General features: G+C 31.5%; 2 protein-coding genes across 7 annotated transcripts; both read left to right on the forward strand.

Annotated features, from left to right (window-relative positions):
* The first annotated feature begins 5,860 nt into the window (after nucleotides 1-5,860).
* Nucleotides 5,861-10,867, forward strand: LOC105794267 (putative pentatricopeptide repeat-containing protein At1g13630). Of its 5 annotated transcripts, none has more exons than XM_012623360.2 (4): nucleotides 5,861-6,475; nucleotides 6,832-8,954; nucleotides 9,444-9,576; nucleotides 10,243-10,867. In XM_012623360.2, the coding sequence occupies exons 1-2, from the start codon at nucleotides 6,040-6,042 to the stop codon at nucleotides 8,886-8,888; spliced, it is 2,493 nt and encodes an 830-aa protein (XP_012478814.1). In that variant the 5' UTR covers nucleotides 5,861-6,039; the 3' UTR covers nucleotides 8,889-8,954; nucleotides 9,444-9,576; nucleotides 10,243-10,867. The 5 variants fall into 5 exon arrangements, with proteins under 5 accessions (XP_012478814.1, XP_052484308.1, XP_012478811.1 ...); XM_052628348.1 differs by having other exon boundaries at nucleotides 10,301-10,867; XM_012623357.2 differs by having other exon boundaries at nucleotides 9,472-9,576.
* A 218-nt stretch (nucleotides 10,868-11,085) lies between these two features.
* LOC105794268 (uncharacterized) lies at nucleotides 11,086-14,677 on the forward strand. 2 transcript variants are annotated; one of them, XM_012623363.2, is made up of 6 exons: nucleotides 12,088-12,728; nucleotides 12,852-12,888; nucleotides 13,225-13,461; nucleotides 13,577-13,624; nucleotides 13,745-14,199; nucleotides 14,294-14,677. In XM_012623363.2, exons 1-6 carry the CDS (start codon nucleotides 12,424-12,426, stop codon nucleotides 14,364-14,366), a joined length of 1,155 nt encoding a protein of 384 aa, XP_012478817.1. In that variant the 5' UTR covers nucleotides 12,088-12,423; the 3' UTR covers nucleotides 14,367-14,677. The 2 variants fall into 2 exon arrangements, with proteins under 2 accessions (XP_052484310.1, XP_012478817.1); XM_052628350.1 differs by lacking the exon at nucleotides 14,294-14,677 and having other exon boundaries at nucleotides 11,086-12,728; nucleotides 13,728-13,906.
* The last annotated feature ends 7,364 nt before the right edge of the window (nucleotides 14,678-22,041 follow it).

Here is a 22,041-nt window from a genome sequence, read left to right on the forward strand (position 1 = left end):
GGTTATATGACGAATATACATATTGATTGTGTATTGGTTATTTAGGTGTGGTTTATGATGGCAAAGAATGAATATGTTCTATGATTGATTGGTTGGTTATTTAGGTACGGTTTTAAATGGTAAATAATGATTATGTTTTAGGTATGTTTCATTGGTTATATATATATAGTTATAGAGTTACATATTAATGTTTGTATTAGGTTATGAAATAGTATAATTAACTTAATATTGAATGGTGGAATTGGTATGAGTTTTAAGGCTAATTTTCTAGCCGGATAAATGAGAAATGAATTGTTTGTGTTTATGAAATTTTGGCGTGATGAATTTGGTATGTTTGGTTCGGTAATTGAGCTTAGAAATAGCTATTGTTATTCTGGATAATTGCGTATAAATTAGTAGTATTAAAAGTATATTTGGCCCTGTTGCAATGTTAGCTATTGTCTTATATGCTAATAAATAATATGCCATGTGTTATGGGTTGATTTGGTTTAATATACGAATTTGACTTGTAGGAATAAGAGGTTGGTTATTAATTGAGTTCAAAAAAAATTGTAAAGAAGAATAATTTACTTTGTGCTTGCATTTTTAATAAATGACTATGCTGAACTATTTTTTGTTCGGTAATGCCTTGTAACCCTAATCTGGCGACGGATATGGGTTAGGGGTGTTACATTATCCGTCGCCGGAATAGAGTTACAGAGCATTATCGAACTTTTCAGATCAAATACAAACATTATATATATATCATTTAGCATACATATAAATTAATCAGATTGTCTCTTTTATGAGCCCTCGAGGCCCAAAAATATGTGCTAGAATCAAATCGGGACTAAACCAGGTACTCAGGAAATTTTTCCGAAAACATCAAAAATTTTCAAAGAAACAGGGGACACACGCTTGTGTTGCTTACACGGTCAAGAGACACGCCCGTGTGGCCAGGCTATGTGGCTCACACGGTCAAGAGACACGCTTGTGTCTTAGGCCGTATGGGCATTCAAAATAGGGCCACACGACCGTGTCCCAGCCCGTATCCAAATTTAGGTGTATACTGACTTGAGTTACATGGCCAAGTTACACGCCCATGTGAAAATACCTAAGCATTCTATTTTGAAATTTTAATGTTGCAAGGGACACACGACCAAACCACACACGCCCATGTGTTAGCCTTGTGTCTCACACAGTCCAGTCACACGCCCGTGTGTCTGGCCGTGTGGACTCAAAATGAACCTTAAACATCAAGTTTACCATTCCCTGCAATCTTGGACACCAAGCAACTCAAAAACCAATCATTCAACCAATTCAAAACATAATCAAATACCTTAAAAACATATCAAAACAATCAACTTAGATGCCTATCCAATGTTCCCTCATAGATTTCACATTAATATTATACATATCATCAAAATATCTATTTAATCCATATTAATAACATACCAATTTCAATCAAATTTTTACCTAAATCATGAACACTTAAACATCAATTTGACATACCAATTTAAAGCTTCAAACACAAACACATGCTTATAGATATATACCAACCAATATTAAAATTATAATCTTATTTACAACTAAACCACAAAATAGTTAACATTTAGACACCCTAGGTACATGCCAACACAAAAGAGATATACATCTCCACGTTTGAGATCGGGATCGTTGATGGATGCTGAATCAACTATCACACTTAAATACCTAACCTGCGCACGGGAAACAAAACCGTATGCTGAGTATGAACTCAGTGGTATTTCTATAATCCAAACAATTTAAAGGCATGATATTACAATATTTATACATTTAATCACACCATAACTTTAGTCATTCAATTAATCAATTTTCATAAACATATCATTCATAACATATTCAATTCTTACCACTTGCTATTTCAAATATCATATTTGCTATTCAAATAGCTTTGCACAATATAATGACAATTCAATATTTTCCAATATCAATCATGGTATCATTTCATTTAATTACCCCTATTAACACGACTCGAAATTTGACGGATACACGGATCCAACCAAAACACACTAGTTTGGCATCCAGTGCCTCATCGGATAATTCAAAGTAATAAGTTGACACCCAGTGTCTCATCGGCTAAACCAAAGTAAATTGGCACCTAATGCCTCATCGAATTAATCCGAAGTAATAGATTGACACCCAGTGTCTCATCGACTCGAGGTCGAAGAATCCCTGAACTCTTCCAAATCCTATGGCATGCCATCTATATCCGACTCGGCCCGATACAGTTAATAGGGTTTCAATTCACTTTTCAATTGCGACAAATATCCAATATTCAATTTCCACATTAATCACATATTCATATAAATTCAATTTAATATCAAGATGCTAACACTCACCTTAATTACTTACCATAAACATTTAAATCAAAATACAACAATTAATAATTAAATTCGGATTATAGAAATATAAACTAGAACTTCCGAGCTATTCCTCGTCGACTTTATCTTTTCTGTTCTTAGTCGAGGTTTTCGGCACAACGTTAGCTACGAAATTAAAACAATTAAAATTCATCAATTCAATACAATTCAATTTTCACATTGAATATTTCAATTTTTATTCAACATTTGCCTAAATCCCAATTTAGTCCCTAAACCGAGACTAACTTTATTTCTTTACATTTATTCTATAATTTCATTCAATTTCCACTTTAAACTAATACTCTAATTATTCGACACAGACAATATTTAAAACTTAATAATTTCTAAAATTTTGACATAGGTCGAGTAGTTTTTAATACCGAGATTCTAAAACATAAAATTATAAGAAATGAGACTAAATTAACTAACCAATTTGAGCTTTGAACCCTTGAAACCCTAATTTCCTTCTTTCTCATTTTCTTTCCTTTTCTCTTCTCGCTTCATTTCTATGCTCTCTTTTTCTATTCTTTTCTTTATTTAATTATTATAATATAATATAATATATATTTAAATTTTAAGTTTTAATATTTTAATATTATAATATATATTTTAACTTTAAAACTTCATAATATATATACACTTATGCGCCTCAATTATGACCATTTGCATAATTGCTCCTTTGGTCCCCTTAATTTTCTTTAATCTATAATTCAACTTTTACCCTTTATACAATTTAGTCCTTTTACCTAATTACTCTTAATTCAAGCAATTTCACCTAACCAAAACCTAATTAACTTCACAACTAACTTCATAAATAATTTAAATAAATATTTACGAATCTGTTTTACGAAAACAGAGTCCCAACAATACACTTTTCGACACCCGTGACTATTGGGTCATTACATTAACCTTCTTGGATTCGTCCAGGTTCAAATTGAACATTTGTAGAGATCTTATCAACTCATCAATCTTTAAGCTCTCTAGATCTCTAGTCTTTTAAATGGCAGTCACTTTAATAGAGAATTTTCCTAGCAGTGACCTTAAGACCTTTCTCACCAATTTAGAATTCAAATACTCTTCAACAAAAGCAAAAGATTGGACAAGTCACACAACTTGGGAACCTTTCCAACATTTGTATCAATAGTAAGAGCTTGTCAACCAGTGACTACAGAGCTCCATGCCTTTTCATCGACAGACTTAATCTAGGTTTTCATTCTTGCCTTCCTGTAGGGATAATTGTCATTCTCAAGCATAGGGGGACGAGTAAAAGATGAACCTTCCATTATTAGCAAAAAGCAACATCAAGATTCACCATTAAATGCGTTAAGTGTCTTCTTTGATACCAATTGTTGCTACCTCTAGTTGCTCGTTTGCTAAAATGCAAAACTATAATGGAAGTGTCAAATTGCAGTGGCCACTACGGTTTGGCATTAAGAAAACCTATGTAACAAAATGGAAATAACATAGAGGTTTGTTTATGCAGTTTAGTCTCCCTACGTCTGCAAAGCTTAGCTCAGTGAGTAATTCCACTTTCTTTAACCAAACTATAACAAATGATTCACACTCTATCATTCCCTATGTATAAAGATCTCACCTTTGCACCTAAAGACTAGAACACTACCTCCAAATCCTCCCCCTAAGAACTTAGGCAGTAAACATTCTCAATAATGTTTACAATATAATTTGCACTCTCTCACAAAAAATTCCTTAATGAAGTGATTTGAATGCACTCAATAAGCTCTCATACATAACGTATACAAGTCTCTCCACATATCCCATTTGGCTTGCTAACATAAAATCTAAGTGAATACAAAGTAACTCCTTGAAAATATCTAATATAATCACACTAATCAAAGAACAACCAATTGAAGTTCTTACTTCCAAAATAGTAGCATAATATTTATCGATTTTTCACATTCCAAAGGTTAATTTGATTCACTTGAATCCAATCCAATCTCCAATAGACAAGGATTGGTTTCCATAGACAGACAAAAAGATTTTCAATTAAATAGCACATAACTAGGTCCAATGATTTTCTTCATTAAATTGTCAAACCAGATAAGACAAGTATTTAACCACTTCAATGGCAGTCTGTTGTTGACACTACCGAGTGCCATTCAACAACTCTCAGCACAATTTTCCTCAACACTTGTGACTCTTTTGCATACCAAAATATAAGTTGCGGTGAATAGAATATTAAAGAAAGTAGCATAGTTACAAATACCCTGAAACCTTCGATTAATTTCTCATAAATTTATTTTATCTGTACGCACCAATAGTTTGGAGGAAATGGTCGATTGCAATTAGCTTAAAGAAAATAAAAGATAAGAAATGAACATTGTGACAAATTATTTGTATTACCGAAGTTCCATTAGCATCGAGTTAAAGAGGGGGAAGCAACACCATATCAATAATTGGACATTTGCCTTCAATGGAGCATATTGTTATATAACAATTTTTCTAAAACCTAGGTTCAAACAATAAAGTAAAGAGTGATTACTTGAATTAGTTGAATTAAATACTAAAATGATTATTTGATTATAAAGAAACAGAGATTAACAATTATCAAAATCTGATGAAAGGAATATGTTGCTACAAAGGAGTTTCAAGAAGTTTTATCGCTAAAATTGAAGGTTTTATAGAAAACTTGTTTTAGAATAGATGACACGAACAGGACGATAAAAAAAGAACAATGAAATCAATGGTTATAACTTAGAGATTTTTTTATTTTTTTAAAATTGAGTTTTAAAGTAAAGACCAATTTATTATTAAGGTTTAAAAGTGGTTTTGAAAAGTATTATGGAAAATTATTTTGAAAAGTTTAATAATATTTTTATTACTATTAAAAAATAAAATATTCAATTTAAAATGATATTATAAAATAGAATAATTATAGCAAATGAGATCCCACAAGTAGTATTTTAGTGTTTGATTCCACTAGATGATAATAAAAAAACTTCCTACAGCCAAAAAATTATTATTTTTAAAATCTATATTCTTTACAGGCTTGACCTGCTCAAGAGTTACCATGGCACAAACAAGCCATTAAGTAGACATACGAGATTCAACACTAAAAATAAATGGATTAACAATATATTCAACATGGAGAGCTTGGAAGCATAATTATTAATGGGGTTAAAGGTGTAAATGTAATTTTAAATTTTTTAGTTTAGATTGAAATTAAGATTTGATTTGGAAAGTTAAATTTTTTATTTGAAATCTTTAATTTAGTTTAAAAATCACTGGTAGATATTTTTTGAACTTTTCATCTAATTTTCCAACGATTCAATATATTTACTAAATATTTTACTTTTCCTTTTTATATTTTTAAATTATAAAGTTTTATACTTTTATTTTTAAAATTTTATAAATATGTTTTAATTTACAAAAAAATTATTAGAATTTTTTAATTTATCCTAACGAAGTGTACAAGAGTCACGCCGTTTATAATTTCCCTAGGATAGATGATGAGTCATATTCCTCGTTGGCGACGTAGCCATCCCTTCATCTCTGAGTCACTGAAATTACCGGGAAATTAACGGCTCTCTTAAACCCTAAATCCCTAATTCAAAACAATTTGTCAATTTCTCTCCCCCTCCCCCAAAAGAAAAAAAAAAAAGAAAAAGAAAGAAAGAAAACTTTAAGACTCTGGTTTTCAATGCTGAATAAATGGAAACCCTTCAGTTTCCTAGCAAAACCTCATGTTTGCTCCCTTCTTTCTTCCCTAACATTCTTCAAACCTTCAGTCTCCGTTGCCAGGCTGGTAGAAGAAGAGCCCTCTCTTTCCCACTCTCCTAAAGACCCTGTTTCCGAGATCCTTTCTGGGTTGAAAAAAATGGGCTTTAGGAGGTTTTTAGCTGGGGATTACTTTAGGAACGTTGTTTTGAGTTTGGATCAGTTACAGGTTGATAAAATTATAAATTCTCTGAGAGTTGAAAGCCCTGATTTTGCAGTAGTTTTCTTTGATTTAATGAGGAATGAGTATTGGTTTCGGCATTCGAGGTTTTCTCGGTTCGTTGTGGCCCATGTTTTGGCGGGACAGAGGCGGCACAAAGAGTTGCGGTTTGTTGTCGAACAAATGTTAAAAGAGGAAGGTACTTGTTTAGGGTATTTGATTAATTGTTCATTTTTCTCTTTGGTGCATTTTTTGTTGGATTTTAACTTTAAATTGGGTTTTTTGGCTTCTATACATAGTAAATTTCTTGTATTTTTCATGACATTTTCTTAGTGATATATGTTGTTGGTGGTTGCAATTGTTGGACTTGTGTCAAACTAAGCTTGCTTTGCATCAGGGTGCAATATTGTTTTAACCAGATGATTTGCCAAATGTTTTTTAGTTACAAAGTTCTTCTTTTATTTATTTATTTATTTTTTAGTTGCATCAGGGAGTGTTCAAAAATTTGAAATGCTTATTTCTTTTTGTTTATAGATTTTGTGTGATTTCTGATAGGCTCTGGCTCTGCTCCTTCACTTTGTGAGCTCCTTTTGAATGGCTTTAGAGACTGGGACCAGAAAAGTTTAGTATGGGATATGTTGGCTTTTGTTTATTCAAGATTTGAGATGGTTCACGATGCTCTCTATGTTCTTGCGAAGATGAAGGACCTCAAATTGCGTGCTTCAATTCTGACCTATAATAGTCTTTTATACAATTTGAGGCATGCTTATATCATGTGGGACGTTTATAATGAAATCAAAGTTGCTGGAGCTACTCAGAGCAAGCAAACTAATTCTATAGTCATAGATGGCCTTTGTAGCCAATCCAAGCTACAAGATGCAGTTTCATTCCTGCGAGAGACTGAAGCAAAGGGGCTCGGTCCTTCTGTTGTTTCATTAAATACAATTATGTCAAGATATTGCAAATTAGGCTTCACTGATGTTGCAAAATCATTTTTTTGCATGATGCTCAAGTATGGACTACTTCCTGATGTGTATAGTTACAATATTCTTATTCATGGACTTTGTATAGCTGGTTCCATGGAGGAAGCATTAGAGTTCACAAGTGACATGGAGAAGCATGGTGTAGAGCCTGATATAGTGACATATAACATTCTCATGAAAGGATTCGATCTACTTGGTCAGATGGGTGGGGCTTGGATGGTCATTCAAAGAATGCTAGATAAAGGGTTGAATCCAGATGTTGTAACATATATGATGCTCATATGTGGCCACTGTCAGAATGGGAATGTCGAGGAAGGATTAAAGTTGCAGGAAGAGATGCTTTCACGTGGATTTCAGTTGAGTGCCCTCTCATACAGCGTATTGCTCAGCAGTTTGTGTAAGATCGGACAGGTTCATGAGGCGCTGGTGTTGTTTTATGAAATGGAAAATCATGGTGTGGAACCAGATCATATAACATATTCCATCCTTATTCATGGGCTCTGCAAGCAAGGAGAAGTGCAAAGCGCTCTTCTACTGTACAAAGAAATGTGCTCAAAGAGCATTCCCCCAAATTCACATTCAGCTGGGGCCATTCTATTGAGTTTATGTAAGAATGGGATGGTATTGGAGGCAAGAATGTATTTTGATTCTCTGGTAATGAATGACTCTGCCCATGATATTGTTCTCTATAATATTATGATTGATGGGTATGTGAAGCATGGCAATCTTGAGGAGGCTGTAGAGTTATATAGGCTAATAACTGAAAAAGGGATTACTCCTACTACAGTGACTTTTAATTCTCTCATTTATGGGTTCTGCAAAAGAAGAAACTTTACTGAGGCAAGAAGATTGATGGAGACTATAAGGTTGCTTGGCTTGGAACCAACTGCTGTGACATACACCACTCTTATGAATGCATATTGCAAAGATGGAAATCTGCGCTGCATGATGGAGTTGCTTCAAGAAATGCATGCAAACTGTATCAGGCCAACTCATGTTACTTACACTGTAATTATCAAAGGGCTATGCAAACAGCAGAAGTTACACGAAGCTGTCCAATTGCTTGAGGATATGCGTATTAAGGGTCTAAACCCAGATCAAGTAACATACAATACCATCATACAATACTTCTGCAAAGCTCGAAACATTAAAACTGCTTTTAAGTTACTCAATGAAATGTGGCTAAATAATCTTGAGCCTACACCAGTTACATATAGCATTCTTATAAATGGTCTCTGTGTCTATGGTAACCTTAAGGATGCTAATAAGTTGCTGATTTCTCTTCATGAACAAAATATCAAATTGACCAGAGTTGGTTACACTCAAATAATCAAAGCACATTGTGTGAAGGGTGATGTGCACTGTGCATTCACGTTTTTCCACCTAATGATGGAGATGGGCTTTGAAATTTCAATAAAAGATTATACTGCACTTATCAATAGATTGGGCAAAAGGTGTTTGATAACTGAGGCTCAACAGTTTTTCTCTATCATGTTATTTCATGGCATTTCTCCAGATCAAGAAATTTGTGAAGCTTTGCTCAATGCTTACCAGCAATGTGGTGATATCATATCTGGTTATCAAATGCTTGCATTGACAATCAAAGCTGGCTTACTTCCTCGGAGATAATGAGAAATAATGATTTTCATTGAGAAGGAACTGCCTAATTGGTGAACTGAGGTTTGTCACTTCAAGGTACATAACATTAGATCATAAATATAAGTTTCTTATGGTTTTTTACTGCAGATTCAAGTTAAATGGTCCTTATGAAACAAATTATCCTTTTCTCCCCTCTTAATATTAATAAAGGAACAATCTATACTGTGAAAATGACAACGGTTAGGCTGATAGAAGGCAACTTAAATTATGCTTAAAGTTTTGAGGAATCGTGCTTCGAATGAAAATAATTGCTGCCCATTAAATATCAAATTCTACTAATTGCTTGGAAATTTAAAACTATTCTGCATTCTTTATTCATGAATGGTGTGATGTTTGAAAGGATAGGCTGAGGGATACCTTATTAATTGTCATATGTATCATAAAGATTGGGGATGGTTGAATGCTTCCTATGTCCCCCCACCCCCCCGCCCAAAAAAAAAAAAAATAATAATAAATATAAATTTCTTAATTGAAACTATGTTGAGTCTATTGAACTATCTTCATTTAGTGAATCTATTTTGCTAGATGTTTGAAGATGTCTGCTTACTTATAGGATCAAATGAGGAATGAAAAGAAATTGGCATGATATCAAGCTTACATCAGCAAAATTCATTTGCCCAAGTGTAATCAGCTTTTGGAGCTGCCAACTGCGTGATAGGTAAGTGCTTTTCTGCTCGCTTTCTACTACGTAGGAACTGTAGTTTATTCATAACGATAGCTTCAAAATAAATAGATAACATCTTAAGAGCCAATAAGACACACATAAAATGAAAAGAAAGGAGGAGAAAAATCTAGGCCTTGTCATTCTAAAATAAAACAAGTGGTTCTGATAAAAGCTTGAAATTATTTTGTAGCCTAAAAGAGGTTGTTCTCTCTGATTCATTAGTTCATGTTATAATTGAAAATGGAGGATGTAGAGTCATGACAATAAGAAGGTTACTTCTGCATGTCTGAATGCCTACTTTGATCCACATTAATGTGTTAAGAGTTGCCATATAATACAGGATGAGTTATACTTGTCTCTCATGTAAAAGATTGCTTGTTTATTTAATGTTTGAACGAAGTGAAGGTAATGTCTCATTGGGGTTGGAAAGTTGAATATCTCCTCCAATGTAGAATAGTGTTTTGTGATTGTTGACAATATTTTAAGGCTACTTATCTATAGGGCCTAACCCATTTCCGTTTAGCTCAGAAGACTTTTTTTTGGTTTCATGATAACCACCCCCAGTTAAGGGAAGTTATGTTAAAAAGATGAAAAAGTATGATACAAAATATTTTAATCAAGGATTGCTAATTATATATATATGCATATGTACACACGCAGGCAATATGCATACATGTAACTTGAATAAAGCTCCATTTCTTCTGACTTATTGCTTTAGGAAGAGGGTTGATTGAGGTCAAGAAAAGCCAGCATGTTGCCTTGGGACAGGGTATGGGAAGACCAGGATTTGGGGGGTTGGGTTTGGGCTGGCAACAGTGGAAATGGTAGTTGGTTGATATGCTCAGTGAAGAGACATATTAGGAAAAGATGGTTTGGGTGGAAGAAGATGAATATGTCAACTGTCTTGACAATTGAGCATTGACAAATAGGCGGCGGAGATTGGAGGCTGGATGCCAGAGACTAAAGAGTAAAGAAACACACAGCTCTATCAAAGTGGAGGCATGTCAATGTGTTATGACTTGGTGAGTATGAAAGAATGAGAAGTATAATGGCCTGTTTCTTCTTTTAGCCACTAAGTTAGTTATTACTACTTGCTATCATATCCAGATTGGAGGGGAATGGCAGATACATATAGTAATTCCGTAAAGTAAATGCTTTGATTTCAACCAAAAATATCACTAGATTTTTGCTGCTGCCTGTAATTGATTCTTTTGTGTCGAGTGGACCATTTGGTTTCATGCAGATGGAGGACATCAATCTGGAATCTTTAATTGCAATTTGTAAACCATAGGTTTGCTTAACAAGGATGAGGCTCATTTGGACAGAAATTAATGAAGTTATTATAAGAAATCATGGTTTCTTTTGGCCCAAACCAAAACACTGTCATGATACTGAATTACTAATGATAATCTGGATTAAAAGCTTTTCCATTGCATGTTTACATGAAGCCCTGACTTGCACCATAGAGGACCCATTGAGAAGACATCTAAACTTTGTGAGCTAAAAGACAACCAAAATCCTGCAATCGAGTGGAACTAGGAGAGAGAAGCCAAATTATTGTTGTTTTCATCATTTCATGATCCAAGGTAGAGTAGAAGCATATCGAGTGTTTTGTACGGTTAATAGGAAGATCCTGTTTGTAAAAAGCAAGCTTAACCATGGATACAAGTAAACTAAACAAAGGGTTTTGAATCCAAGTCATTCTTGTTCTCACTGAGCAACCCAAATAATCTAAAAACATGGTAGTGGGATGCTTCAAAGTCAAACAAAGATCATCAAATGTAGTTATATGAAATCATGAATGTTCCCTCTCCTTTCTCCAAAACTAGACCCACCTCATACAAATTTCTTTTTTTACATATCTTTGGTCATTAGCCCCACCACTTCATCATTCATCTACTTTTTCTGTTCATAACAATTCTAAAATCCCCCTTTTTTTTTCCCACAAATTTCGAAATGCTTTTTTTCTGCCGAACCATCAGTGGATCAGTGCAACCTCCTGAATGGAATCTATTTAGGTTAAAGAATGAAAGGCCTAATTTGGACACTTTATAGCCTTAGCCCTTATATATAGGCTTTGGTAAAAAGAAATGGAAAAAAGGCTACTCTAAGCAAGCATGCTTTTTAACCAATTTGTCCATTCTGACATTGTCATTGATCTTAATGACTGAAAATAGAGAGTTCAAGTGATTGCAATAAAAATAAATGAAACTTGAATTGAGTTCAGTTTGTTTGTTTTTTCTTTTTAATTATAATTGAGCCTATTATTTCTTAAGCACTGTTCCATAAGGACAAGAAAACAGGGAAGATAGAACATGTAATACGTCTGCCACTGAATTATCACTAAACCAGCTTGGCCCACTGTATCATAGCATAGCAAGGTGTTATATAATTGGAATTCGAAATTCAAAAATAATTTTTGACCCAATTTATCTAAAAAATTACTACTAATTAATAAAAAGACAACAAAATAAAGATTGCAATATTAACTTTTTGTAATTAGAACCCATTTTTTGAGGCCGGAAATCACTCTTGATTAATAACCGACAAGAAATTCTTCACTCTTGACTTAATGCTTTCCATGTTTGCTTCCTCCCACAATCTCCCTTTCGTGCCAAAATTTTCTCCACAACCAAATCCCAGAATCTTTAATTCCTTAATCTTCACTTCTGTCTTTTATCTCTTTCACTCTCTGGTCTTTTAAACAAAGCCAATCTAAAATCTAAAGCATAGTCTTAAGTCTCCAAGAGTCTTATACTATGCAAATTTTAATAAACTAGTGACACCAAGAACATTTAATCACCATCAAATTTTTTTTTTTTTAATGTTTGTGGATCAAAAATGGGGACTGCAACATCATCCATGGCAGCCAAGTTTGCATTTTTCCCGCCGAACCCGCCTTCCTACAACATAACTGTGAATGAAGCAAGTGGGAAAATGAGGTTCTCAGATGTTAATTACCAGAGAGATAACGTGGATGTATTGAAGCTGAGTACCAAGAGAGGGAATGAGATTGTGGCTATGTATGTGAAGAACCCATCTGCTTCACTCACAGTGCTATATTCTCATGGAAACGCTGCTGATATTGGTCAGATGTATCATATTTTCACTGAGCTCAGTGTCCACCTTAATGTTAATCTTATGGGGTCAGTTTCAATTGTATATCAAATGTTCAATCATTTTTCCTTTAGATTAACCCTGAAAAAAAAGACCTTGAGAACATACAGAAATTGCAAATTTAGAAATTTTCTTTTTTTCTGTTGATGCAGATATGATTACTCAGGATATGGACAATCCAGTGGAAAGGTATAATCTATTCTTATATCCATTCATTTCAATGTAGGATTTTTCTGAAAAACTGAGGATCAAACCAAGATATATGAATGAACACGTGTGCTTAGTCTGATGAGATTGTGGAAAGTCAAAAGAGAGAGAGAAAGACTGGAGATATGAAATAGGAACATGAACTGAAATCCTTTTTTATTGTCAATTTATAGTATTTATTATCATGTGACAATCTTCTCCTAGTACAGTAGCAAAATTCCATGTTAACCTTGGTGTTTTTTAGCTTCTATATTAACGGAGACTTGAGAGATACTATTCTGATGAGTGTGTATATATATATATATGCCACATGTTTAGCCAAGCGAGCAAGACACATACGCAGACATAGAGGCAGCTAACAAATGCTTGGAAGAGATGTATGGAATAAAACAGGAAGACACAATATTGTATGGGCAATCAGTTGGGAGTGGACCTGCTTTAGAACTAGCCATTCGGTTGCCTCACTTGAGGGCTGTAATTCTCCACAGTCCAATCTTGTCTGGCCTTCGTGTCATGTATCCAGTCAAGCGTACATTATGGTTTGACATTTATAAGGTCTGCTTTTTGCTTCCTTCAATCTCTATTCACAAACTTGGACTATACTCAAAACTTTTACTGTTTCAAGATGTGACAATGGTTCTCTTTTGTTGTTTAATTATTATTATTGCAGAACATTGATAAAATTCCTCTAGTTGACTGCCCTGTTTTGGTAATTCATGTGAGTCCTTTTTCTCCATCCGAATCGTTCCTTGTTAAAATGAAACACGGTACCGAGTTTTCAATTTGATCAGTTGTTATAAGGGTACTTGAGTGGTTATTAGTTAACACTGTTTTGCAGGGAACTGAAGATGAAGTGGTGAACTTCTCTCATGGGAAGCAACTTTGGGAACTATGCAAAGAGAAGTATGAACCTTTGTGGCTCAAAGGGGGAAACCATTGTGATTTGGAACTCTACCCTGAGTACTTAAGGCACCTTAGGAAGTTCATATCGGCCATTGAGAAGCTTCAACGTCCCCGCGATGCACCGGACCTGAAACCTAAGGATCAGACGGAGCAAGCTTCGAACAATGTTACCGAGCAAAGCAAGGAGAAATCCAGGCCAAGCATTGACTATAGAGAAAAGGGTAGGCCAAGTTTTGGGCATAGAGAAAAATCCAGGCTAAGCACAGACAGTAGAGACAAAGCAAGAGCCAGCATTGACAAAAGAGAGAAATCAAGAAAGAGCATTGATCGCAGTTTCAAAGCTAGGAACAGCACTGATCATTCAGAGAGAGCAAGAAACAGTTTTGACCGGTTAGATATATAATATACATAAAATACATGTACATGCATATATGAACCCTTCTTTGCATTATTTTGATGCGTGTTTAACTTCTTGTAATGGCAGGCTGGGAGATATGGTACGATCTGTTGGATTGTGCAATGTTGATTGTTTGAAGCAGACAGCAGCTGAGGTTTGAGTTACAAGGAATTAATCGTCAGTGCCATTTCTCATACATGTGCATGAACATCCTCCTTAGACTGGGTTCCTTTTCTTGTTATCCTGTGGTTAATTAATTTCTTTTTTCGGATTTAATTCAAAATAAGAAGAATGTAATTGAAGATGGTAGTTTTTATGCATTATGAAGTTTGTAATCAGCAAGTGGGCGTCGAGATTTTTCTTAATTTGCTACTTATCTTCAGACAAATTGCTTAATTTGTACAGTGTTGTGTGATTCTGTCATAATTTATTATATTGGTAATGACGTCATCAAATTCCGATGATGTGAAATGCAAGTGTTCGACATTTTCATTTCATCCAATATTGTGGTTTTCTTCTTTTGATGTTAAAAGGAACGTCAAATTTTATAGAATTTAATTTTTTTGGTGGATTTAATGATACTAAAACAATCAGTTTTGTACGAATTAATTGCATATATAAATAAAATTTAATATAAATATAACATTTATAGTACTAAATATGTAAATGAAATTAAGTAATTTAATTGTCATCGACATTTTAAATTAATTATTCTATTTATAGGAATAAAATATTCCAAAACTTATATTATTTTTTCAAAATGTCAAAAAAATAATGTGATTTTAAACAGTTTAGATTAGATTTTGGGTAGATTAAGATAATTAGGAGTTTAAAATAAATTAGGATCATTAGAGTTTTAATTTAGATAAGATAATTACAAATTTAATTAATAGGTTAGATAAATTTTAATTAAGATAATTGGGATTTTAAATTAAATTAGGATAATTAGAGTTCTAATTTAAATTAATATATTAGATAATATTTTAGATTTAAATTAAGATATTTAGGAGTTTAAATTACACTAGGATAATTAGATTTTAATTTAGATGTGATAATTAGGAATTTAATTAATAGGTTGGATAATAATTTAGATCTGGGAAAATATTTGAGAGACAGGTCATCGGAGGTTTTAGACTCCACAAACAGAGTTAAGGAATTGACAAGTGTCAAAATATTTAAATATATATATTTTAAAAAAACACATGTCAATTTTTTAAGGTTGTTTGTGGAATAAGAAAATCACACTACTAATGTACTAAGTACTCATCCTTTAGATTTTACATAATTAGGAGTTTAAATTAAACTAGAAACTCTATCACACACGCGTGTGTGTGAAACCATGTATTTAGAATACAATTTTGTGTTTAAAAATAACATAAAATAATAATGAAATGTATGATTTGAAATTAATTAATAATAATAACACATTAAATATGTATTCCATTAAAATAAAAATAAATTAGATTAAAGTGTAAGTAAAATAAAATTTAAATGCATGAATAAATCAGATTAAGATTACTAAATGAATGCAATTATTTATCATAGGGTTGTCATCAATCTTAAGTTGACATAAAGTTAATTTGTGACACTATCTTAATTTAGTCATACTAGAAATTCTATCACAAGCGCATGTGTATGAAAACCACATATTGAGGACACATAGGGGTGTTTAAATATGACATATAATAAATAGTGAAATGTATGGTTTGATATTAATTAATAATGACACATTAAATATATATGATATTAAAATAAAAAATATATTAAATTGTGAGTAAAATAAAATTTAAACATGTAAATACATCATATTAAGAATATTAAATGCACTACAATTGTTTATCCCGGTGTTGTCATCCTATCACACGTATATGTATGTGGAAACCACAAATTTGGAATATAAATGTGTGTTTAAAATAAACATATAATAGATAATGAAACGTATGGTTTGAAACTAATTGACAATAATAACACATGAAATATGTATGATATTATTAATACTTACAATTAATGGAGGTAATAAAGTATGCAAAATAAAATTAAAATGTTATAGAAAATCAAAATAAAATTTTAGCTAAGTGGTAGATTGAAGGTTTTACTAATGTAATTTATGTGTGATTGAATATCAACATATCCATATTTTTATTGGTTTTTAAATAAAAACTAAAATACCCTCAAATAATATAACTTATTTTAATTACGAAAGACATTTTCATAATTTTCCTAATCGAGTTGGTTTTCAGTTGACTCGTGACATCAACAAAATTGAAAAAAAATTAACAATGTCAACCATTGAACTTGATTTTCAAATCGAAAAGTAGATGGACTAAATTCTTGAAAATAAAAGCATAGAGACTAAATTGCAAATTTGTGAAGAATACATAAACTTATGACATATTTTAACATTTATAATACAAAACATTTATTATTAATATATTTATAATTGTAATAAATATGTATTATTAAAATATTAATATTGAATCTTTTCAATAATATATGAATAATATTATTTAAAATTATAATTTTTAAAAAGTATTATTAAAATAAAATAAAAATATTAAATAATTTATTAAAATAATAAATTATGTTAATAATTTATTATATGATTAAATATAAATAATTAAATATGTATGTTTAATAATATTGAAAATGTAATATTTTATATTAATAATTTTAAATATTTTAAAAATAAAATTTATTATCAATATAATAATATTATGTTTGATTTAAGTTAATTTTCATATAAAAATAAAATTAGCTATAGATGAGATTTTTTCTAGAAAATAACTTACGTTTTTCAAAATAGCAAGTCATTTTACAGGAAAAAAAGCTTATTTTATGTTTTGTAAGTCATTCTCCGTTGACTAAGTTGTTTTCTTTGAAACAAATATAGGAAAATGTAGAAAACATTTTCAGTAAACCTTCTACATGTAAATAAACGAACCCTAAATAATAAATTAGATATATACAATTGATGGAGGTAATAAAGTGTACATAATAACATTAAAATGTATAACAATATTAAAATAAAGCTTTAGCTAGGTGGTAGATTAAAGGTTTTACTAATATAATTAACATGAGTTCGAATATCACCATATGCATATTTTTATTACTTTTAAATAAAAATGTTAACCGTACTCTTGAATAATATAACTTGTTTTAATTACAAAAATGTATTTCCATAATTTCCCTAATCGAGTTGGTGCCTAATTGACTCATGACATCAACTCGTGCAAGAGCTTAAATTATAGTATAGATACAATTCATAGAGGTAATAAAGTATGCATAATAAAATTAAAATATAAATATTATACTAAAATAAAACTTTGGTTTAGTGATATTATTAATATTTTATTGATTTAAAAACACGGTTCAAGTCCCACCATATGTAAATTTTTATTGGCTTTTTTAATAAAATTTCTAAAATACCCTCCAATAATATAACTTGATTTAATCACGAAAGGATATTTCTATAATTTTCTTAACCAATTTAGTGCTCGATTGACTCACAACATCAATTCAGTCAAGGGCTTAAATAATAGTATAGATACTATAAATTTTATCATACATATATGCATGTGAAAACTACATATTTAGAATACGATGTGTGCTTAAAATAACATACAAATAAATAATGAAATGTATGGTTCTAATAAATAATAACATGCAAAATATGTACGATATTAAAATAAAAAATTAGATTAAATTTTAAGTAAAATGAAATTTAAACACATAAATACATTATATGAAGAATACTAAATGAATATAATTGTTTATCATTGTGGTATCAATCCTAAGTTGGGTTGTCGAGTTAATTTGTGACATCGGCTCAATCAACAATATTATTAATACTAGAAATTTTATCACAAGTGTATGCGTGTGGAAATTGTTGGAATATTTTCAAATATTTATAGTGTTCCAATAACTATAAATGAATGGGTGTAATTAATCAAAAGAGTATATTATTTGATTTTTAAAAAATTATAAATATTTAAATAATATTATTTGAATAGTTATAATATTAAATGAATAATTATGTGTTTATTTTAAAGACATTATTATTCGAAAGACACCTATTGATGAAAGATGTCTCTATGAAGAGACATGAAAATTCCTATAAATAGGAATGAGATTTCATTTGGAAAATACACCAACAAATTCTAATATTCTTTCTTTCCTTCATTTTCTAATATTATTAGATTACTCTACAAAGTATTACTGCAGAAATCCTTTGTAGAAATTGAGTTTTTGTTATACATTGCTCAGTGCGTAGTGGACTATTCTCGTCAGTGCAAAACGCAAATAGTCATTGGCTTCATTGTATCCTCGAGGTTAATTTTCTTGGAACTCATTTACACACCGAAGATAGGTGGGGGCGAATATAACCTTAAAGATAGTGGCTTGATACACGCCTAGAAGCCTTGTCCTATTTTTTTCTGTTTGAGTTTCGTTCGTGTGTTCAAGATTTTCCTCATCAGAGATTTGAACTAACAATTTTAAGGTTATAATATTCATGATGACTACCACAACACATGAAAGTGGAACACTAAGGGAGTTAGCTTCCAACTTTGTCAAACTTGATTGGTTTGATGGTGGCAATTTTCGACGATGGCAGAAAAAGATACACTTTTTATTATCAACTTTGAATATTGCTTATGTTTTGGATACTCCAAGACCTGAAGAGAATGAAAATGAATCTATTGCTGCAACCCGAGAAAGACAAAAATGGGACAATGCTGATTACATGTGCATGGGCCACATATTGAATGGTTTATCTAATGGTTTGTTCGACACCTACCAAAACGAGGTCCCCGCTAAAGAATTATGCGACAAATTGGAGACAAGATACATGACCGAAGATGTTATAAGTAAGAAATTTCTTATCAGTCGTTTCAATAATTATCAAATGGTTGATGGTCGTTCTGTTATGGAACAATTCCGTGATATCGAAAAGATGTTGAATCAATTCAAGCAATATGATATGAAAATGGATGAAATGATTGTTGTATCCTCCATAATAGACAAACTTTCTCCATCTTGGAAAGACTTTAAAAGAAGTCTAAAACATAAAAAAGAGGAAATATCTCTTGAGACTTTGGCAACTCATCTTCATATTGAAGAAGAATATGAAAACAAGATCAGAACCTAAATTTTGAAAATGCAAAAATGCATGTTACGGAGAAAGTGCAGACTACTAAACCACTCAAGAGAAAGTTCAAACAGACTGATAGAGCACCTAAGTTCAAAAAGAAATAAAAGGGCTAATGCTATCATTTTGGAAAGTCAGGACATTTTAAGAATGAATGTTGATTTTTAAAGAAGAAATCATCTTCTAAGACTGATAATAATGAAAAGTTCGTTGCAATCATATATGAAATTAATATGGCACAAAATGATAATACATGGAGGATTGATACCGAAGCAACAAAACATGTGTGCAAAGACAAAAGCATGTTCAAAAAGTTCACACAATGTGAAAATGACAATGTCTTGTACATGGGAAATTCTTCCACCGCAGCAATCAAAGGCAAAGGGTCTGTTGAACTACAATTCACTTCTGGAAAGGTTTTAACCTTAAATGATGTATATTATGTACCATAAGTTAGGGCCAATTTAGTGTCCTAAGTCATTGAATAAGTTTGGTTTCAAACTTGTTTTTGAGGTAGATAAGCTTATTTTGTCTAAGGGAGGAATTTTTGTGGAGAAAGGGTATATGCATGAGAGTATGTTCAAACTCAATATTATTAATAAGAATAAAAATACTATTTCTACTTATATGGTTGAATCTTTTTATTTGTAGCATTATAGATTAGGTCATTTGAATTATAGAAAATTGAATGACATGTATAAGTTAGATTTAATTCCTATTTTTAATAATAATATTAAAAATACAATACATGTATGTTGACTAAAATTACAAGAAACCCATTCCCTAAGGTTAAAAGGAAAACAAAATTGCTTGATTTGATACATAGTGATTTATGTGACATGCATAATACTCCTACATTAGGTGGAAAAAAATATTTTGTTACTTTTATTAATGATTGTTCTAGATATTGTTATGTATATTTATTGCATTCAAAAGATGAAGCACTTGATAAATTTAAAGTGTATACATCTGAAGTTGAACTTCAGTGTGAATCATCTATCAAGTGCTTAAGATTGGATAGAGGTGGAGAATACTATAATCCAAGTTATTTTGAATCTACTGGAATTGTCCATCAAGTTTCAGCCCCTTACACACCACAATAAAATGATGTAGCTGAAAGAAAAAATAGTCATGACTGAAATGATAAATTCATCAATGTTATCATATTCAGGTCTTGGACAAGGTTTTTAGGGAGAAGCTGTTCTAACAGCTTGTCATATATTGAATAGAGTTCCTACTAATTAAACTAAAATAACCCCTACGAACAATGGAAGAAAAGGAAACCAAACCTTAATTATTTGAAGGTTTGGGGTTGTAGAACTATTGTCAAAGTTCAACACCTAAACGTAAACAATTAGGTGAAAGAGGAATTGAATGTATATTTATAGGTTATGCACATAATAGCAAGGCATATATGTTCATGTTAATTGAACCAAATGATTCAATTTCAATTAATACTGTTATTGAATCAAGAGATGCTATTTTTGATGAAAATAGATTTAATTCTATATCAAGACAAGTACAACCACAATAATTGATTCATTCTTCAAATGAGAATGAGATTCCATTGGAACAAATTGATAATAATGATGAATCTTGTCAAGAATTAAGAAGAAGTAAGAGGACTAAAAAGGTCAAAGATTTTGGACCAGCTTTCATTATGTTTCTTGTAGAAGGAAAATGTGAAAGTATATGTAATAAGTTACATTATTGTTATAATATGAAATTTGATCCTATTACATTTGAAGAGGCAATGAAATCTCAAGACTCTGCTTTTTAGAAAGAAGCAATAAATGATGAGATGGATTCAATAATGGAAATCAAACTTGGATCTTAGTTGATCTTCCACCAGGTTCCAAACCAATAGGTTGTAAATGGATCTTCAAAAACAAAATGAAGGTCGATGGAACCATTGATAAATTTAAAGCAAGGTTGGTAGCCAAAGGTTTTACACAAAAACAATGTATTGATTACTTTGATACCTATGCTCCAATAGCAAGAATTGCTACAATTAGACTCTTAATATCACTTACCTCTATATATAATTTGGTTGTTCACCAAATGGATGTTAAAATTGCATTTTTAAATGGTGAATTAGAAGAGGAAGTGTATATAGAGCAACCGAAAGGATTTGTTGTTCCAGGACAAGAGCATAAGGTATGTAAGCTTGTTAAATCTTTATATGGGCTTAAACAAGCACCAAAAAAATGGCACCAAAAGTTTGACAAGGTTGTTTTAGCTAACGGCTATAAATTAAATGAATCTGATAAGTGCATATATATCAAATTTGAAAATGGAAAAGGTGTCATAATTTGCTTATATATAGATGACATGCTCATTTTTGGCACGAATTTGGAACAAATAGAAAACACAAAGAAATTCTTGTTAAATAACTTTGCTATGAAGGATATGAGTGTAGCAGATGTTATTCTTAAGATTAAAATAACCCGAGATGAAAACACTATAGCTTTATCATAATCACATTACATTGAAAATGTGCTTAAAAAGTTTGATCTTTTCAATTGTATACCAGCATCTACACCCATGGATCCTCAAATAAAATTAGTATCTAATGCTGGTAGGAAAATTAATCAATTGAAATATGCAAGTCTAATTGGTTGTCTTATGTACATAATGACTTGTACAAGACTAGATATTACACATGCATGCTATTGGAAAATGAGTAGGT

This window comes from Gossypium raimondii, chromosome 3, assembly GCF_025698545.1.
Source record: "Gossypium raimondii isolate GPD5lz chromosome 3, ASM2569854v1, whole genome shotgun sequence".
Lineage (NCBI taxonomy): Eukaryota > Viridiplantae > Streptophyta > Magnoliopsida > Malvales > Malvaceae > Gossypium > Gossypium raimondii.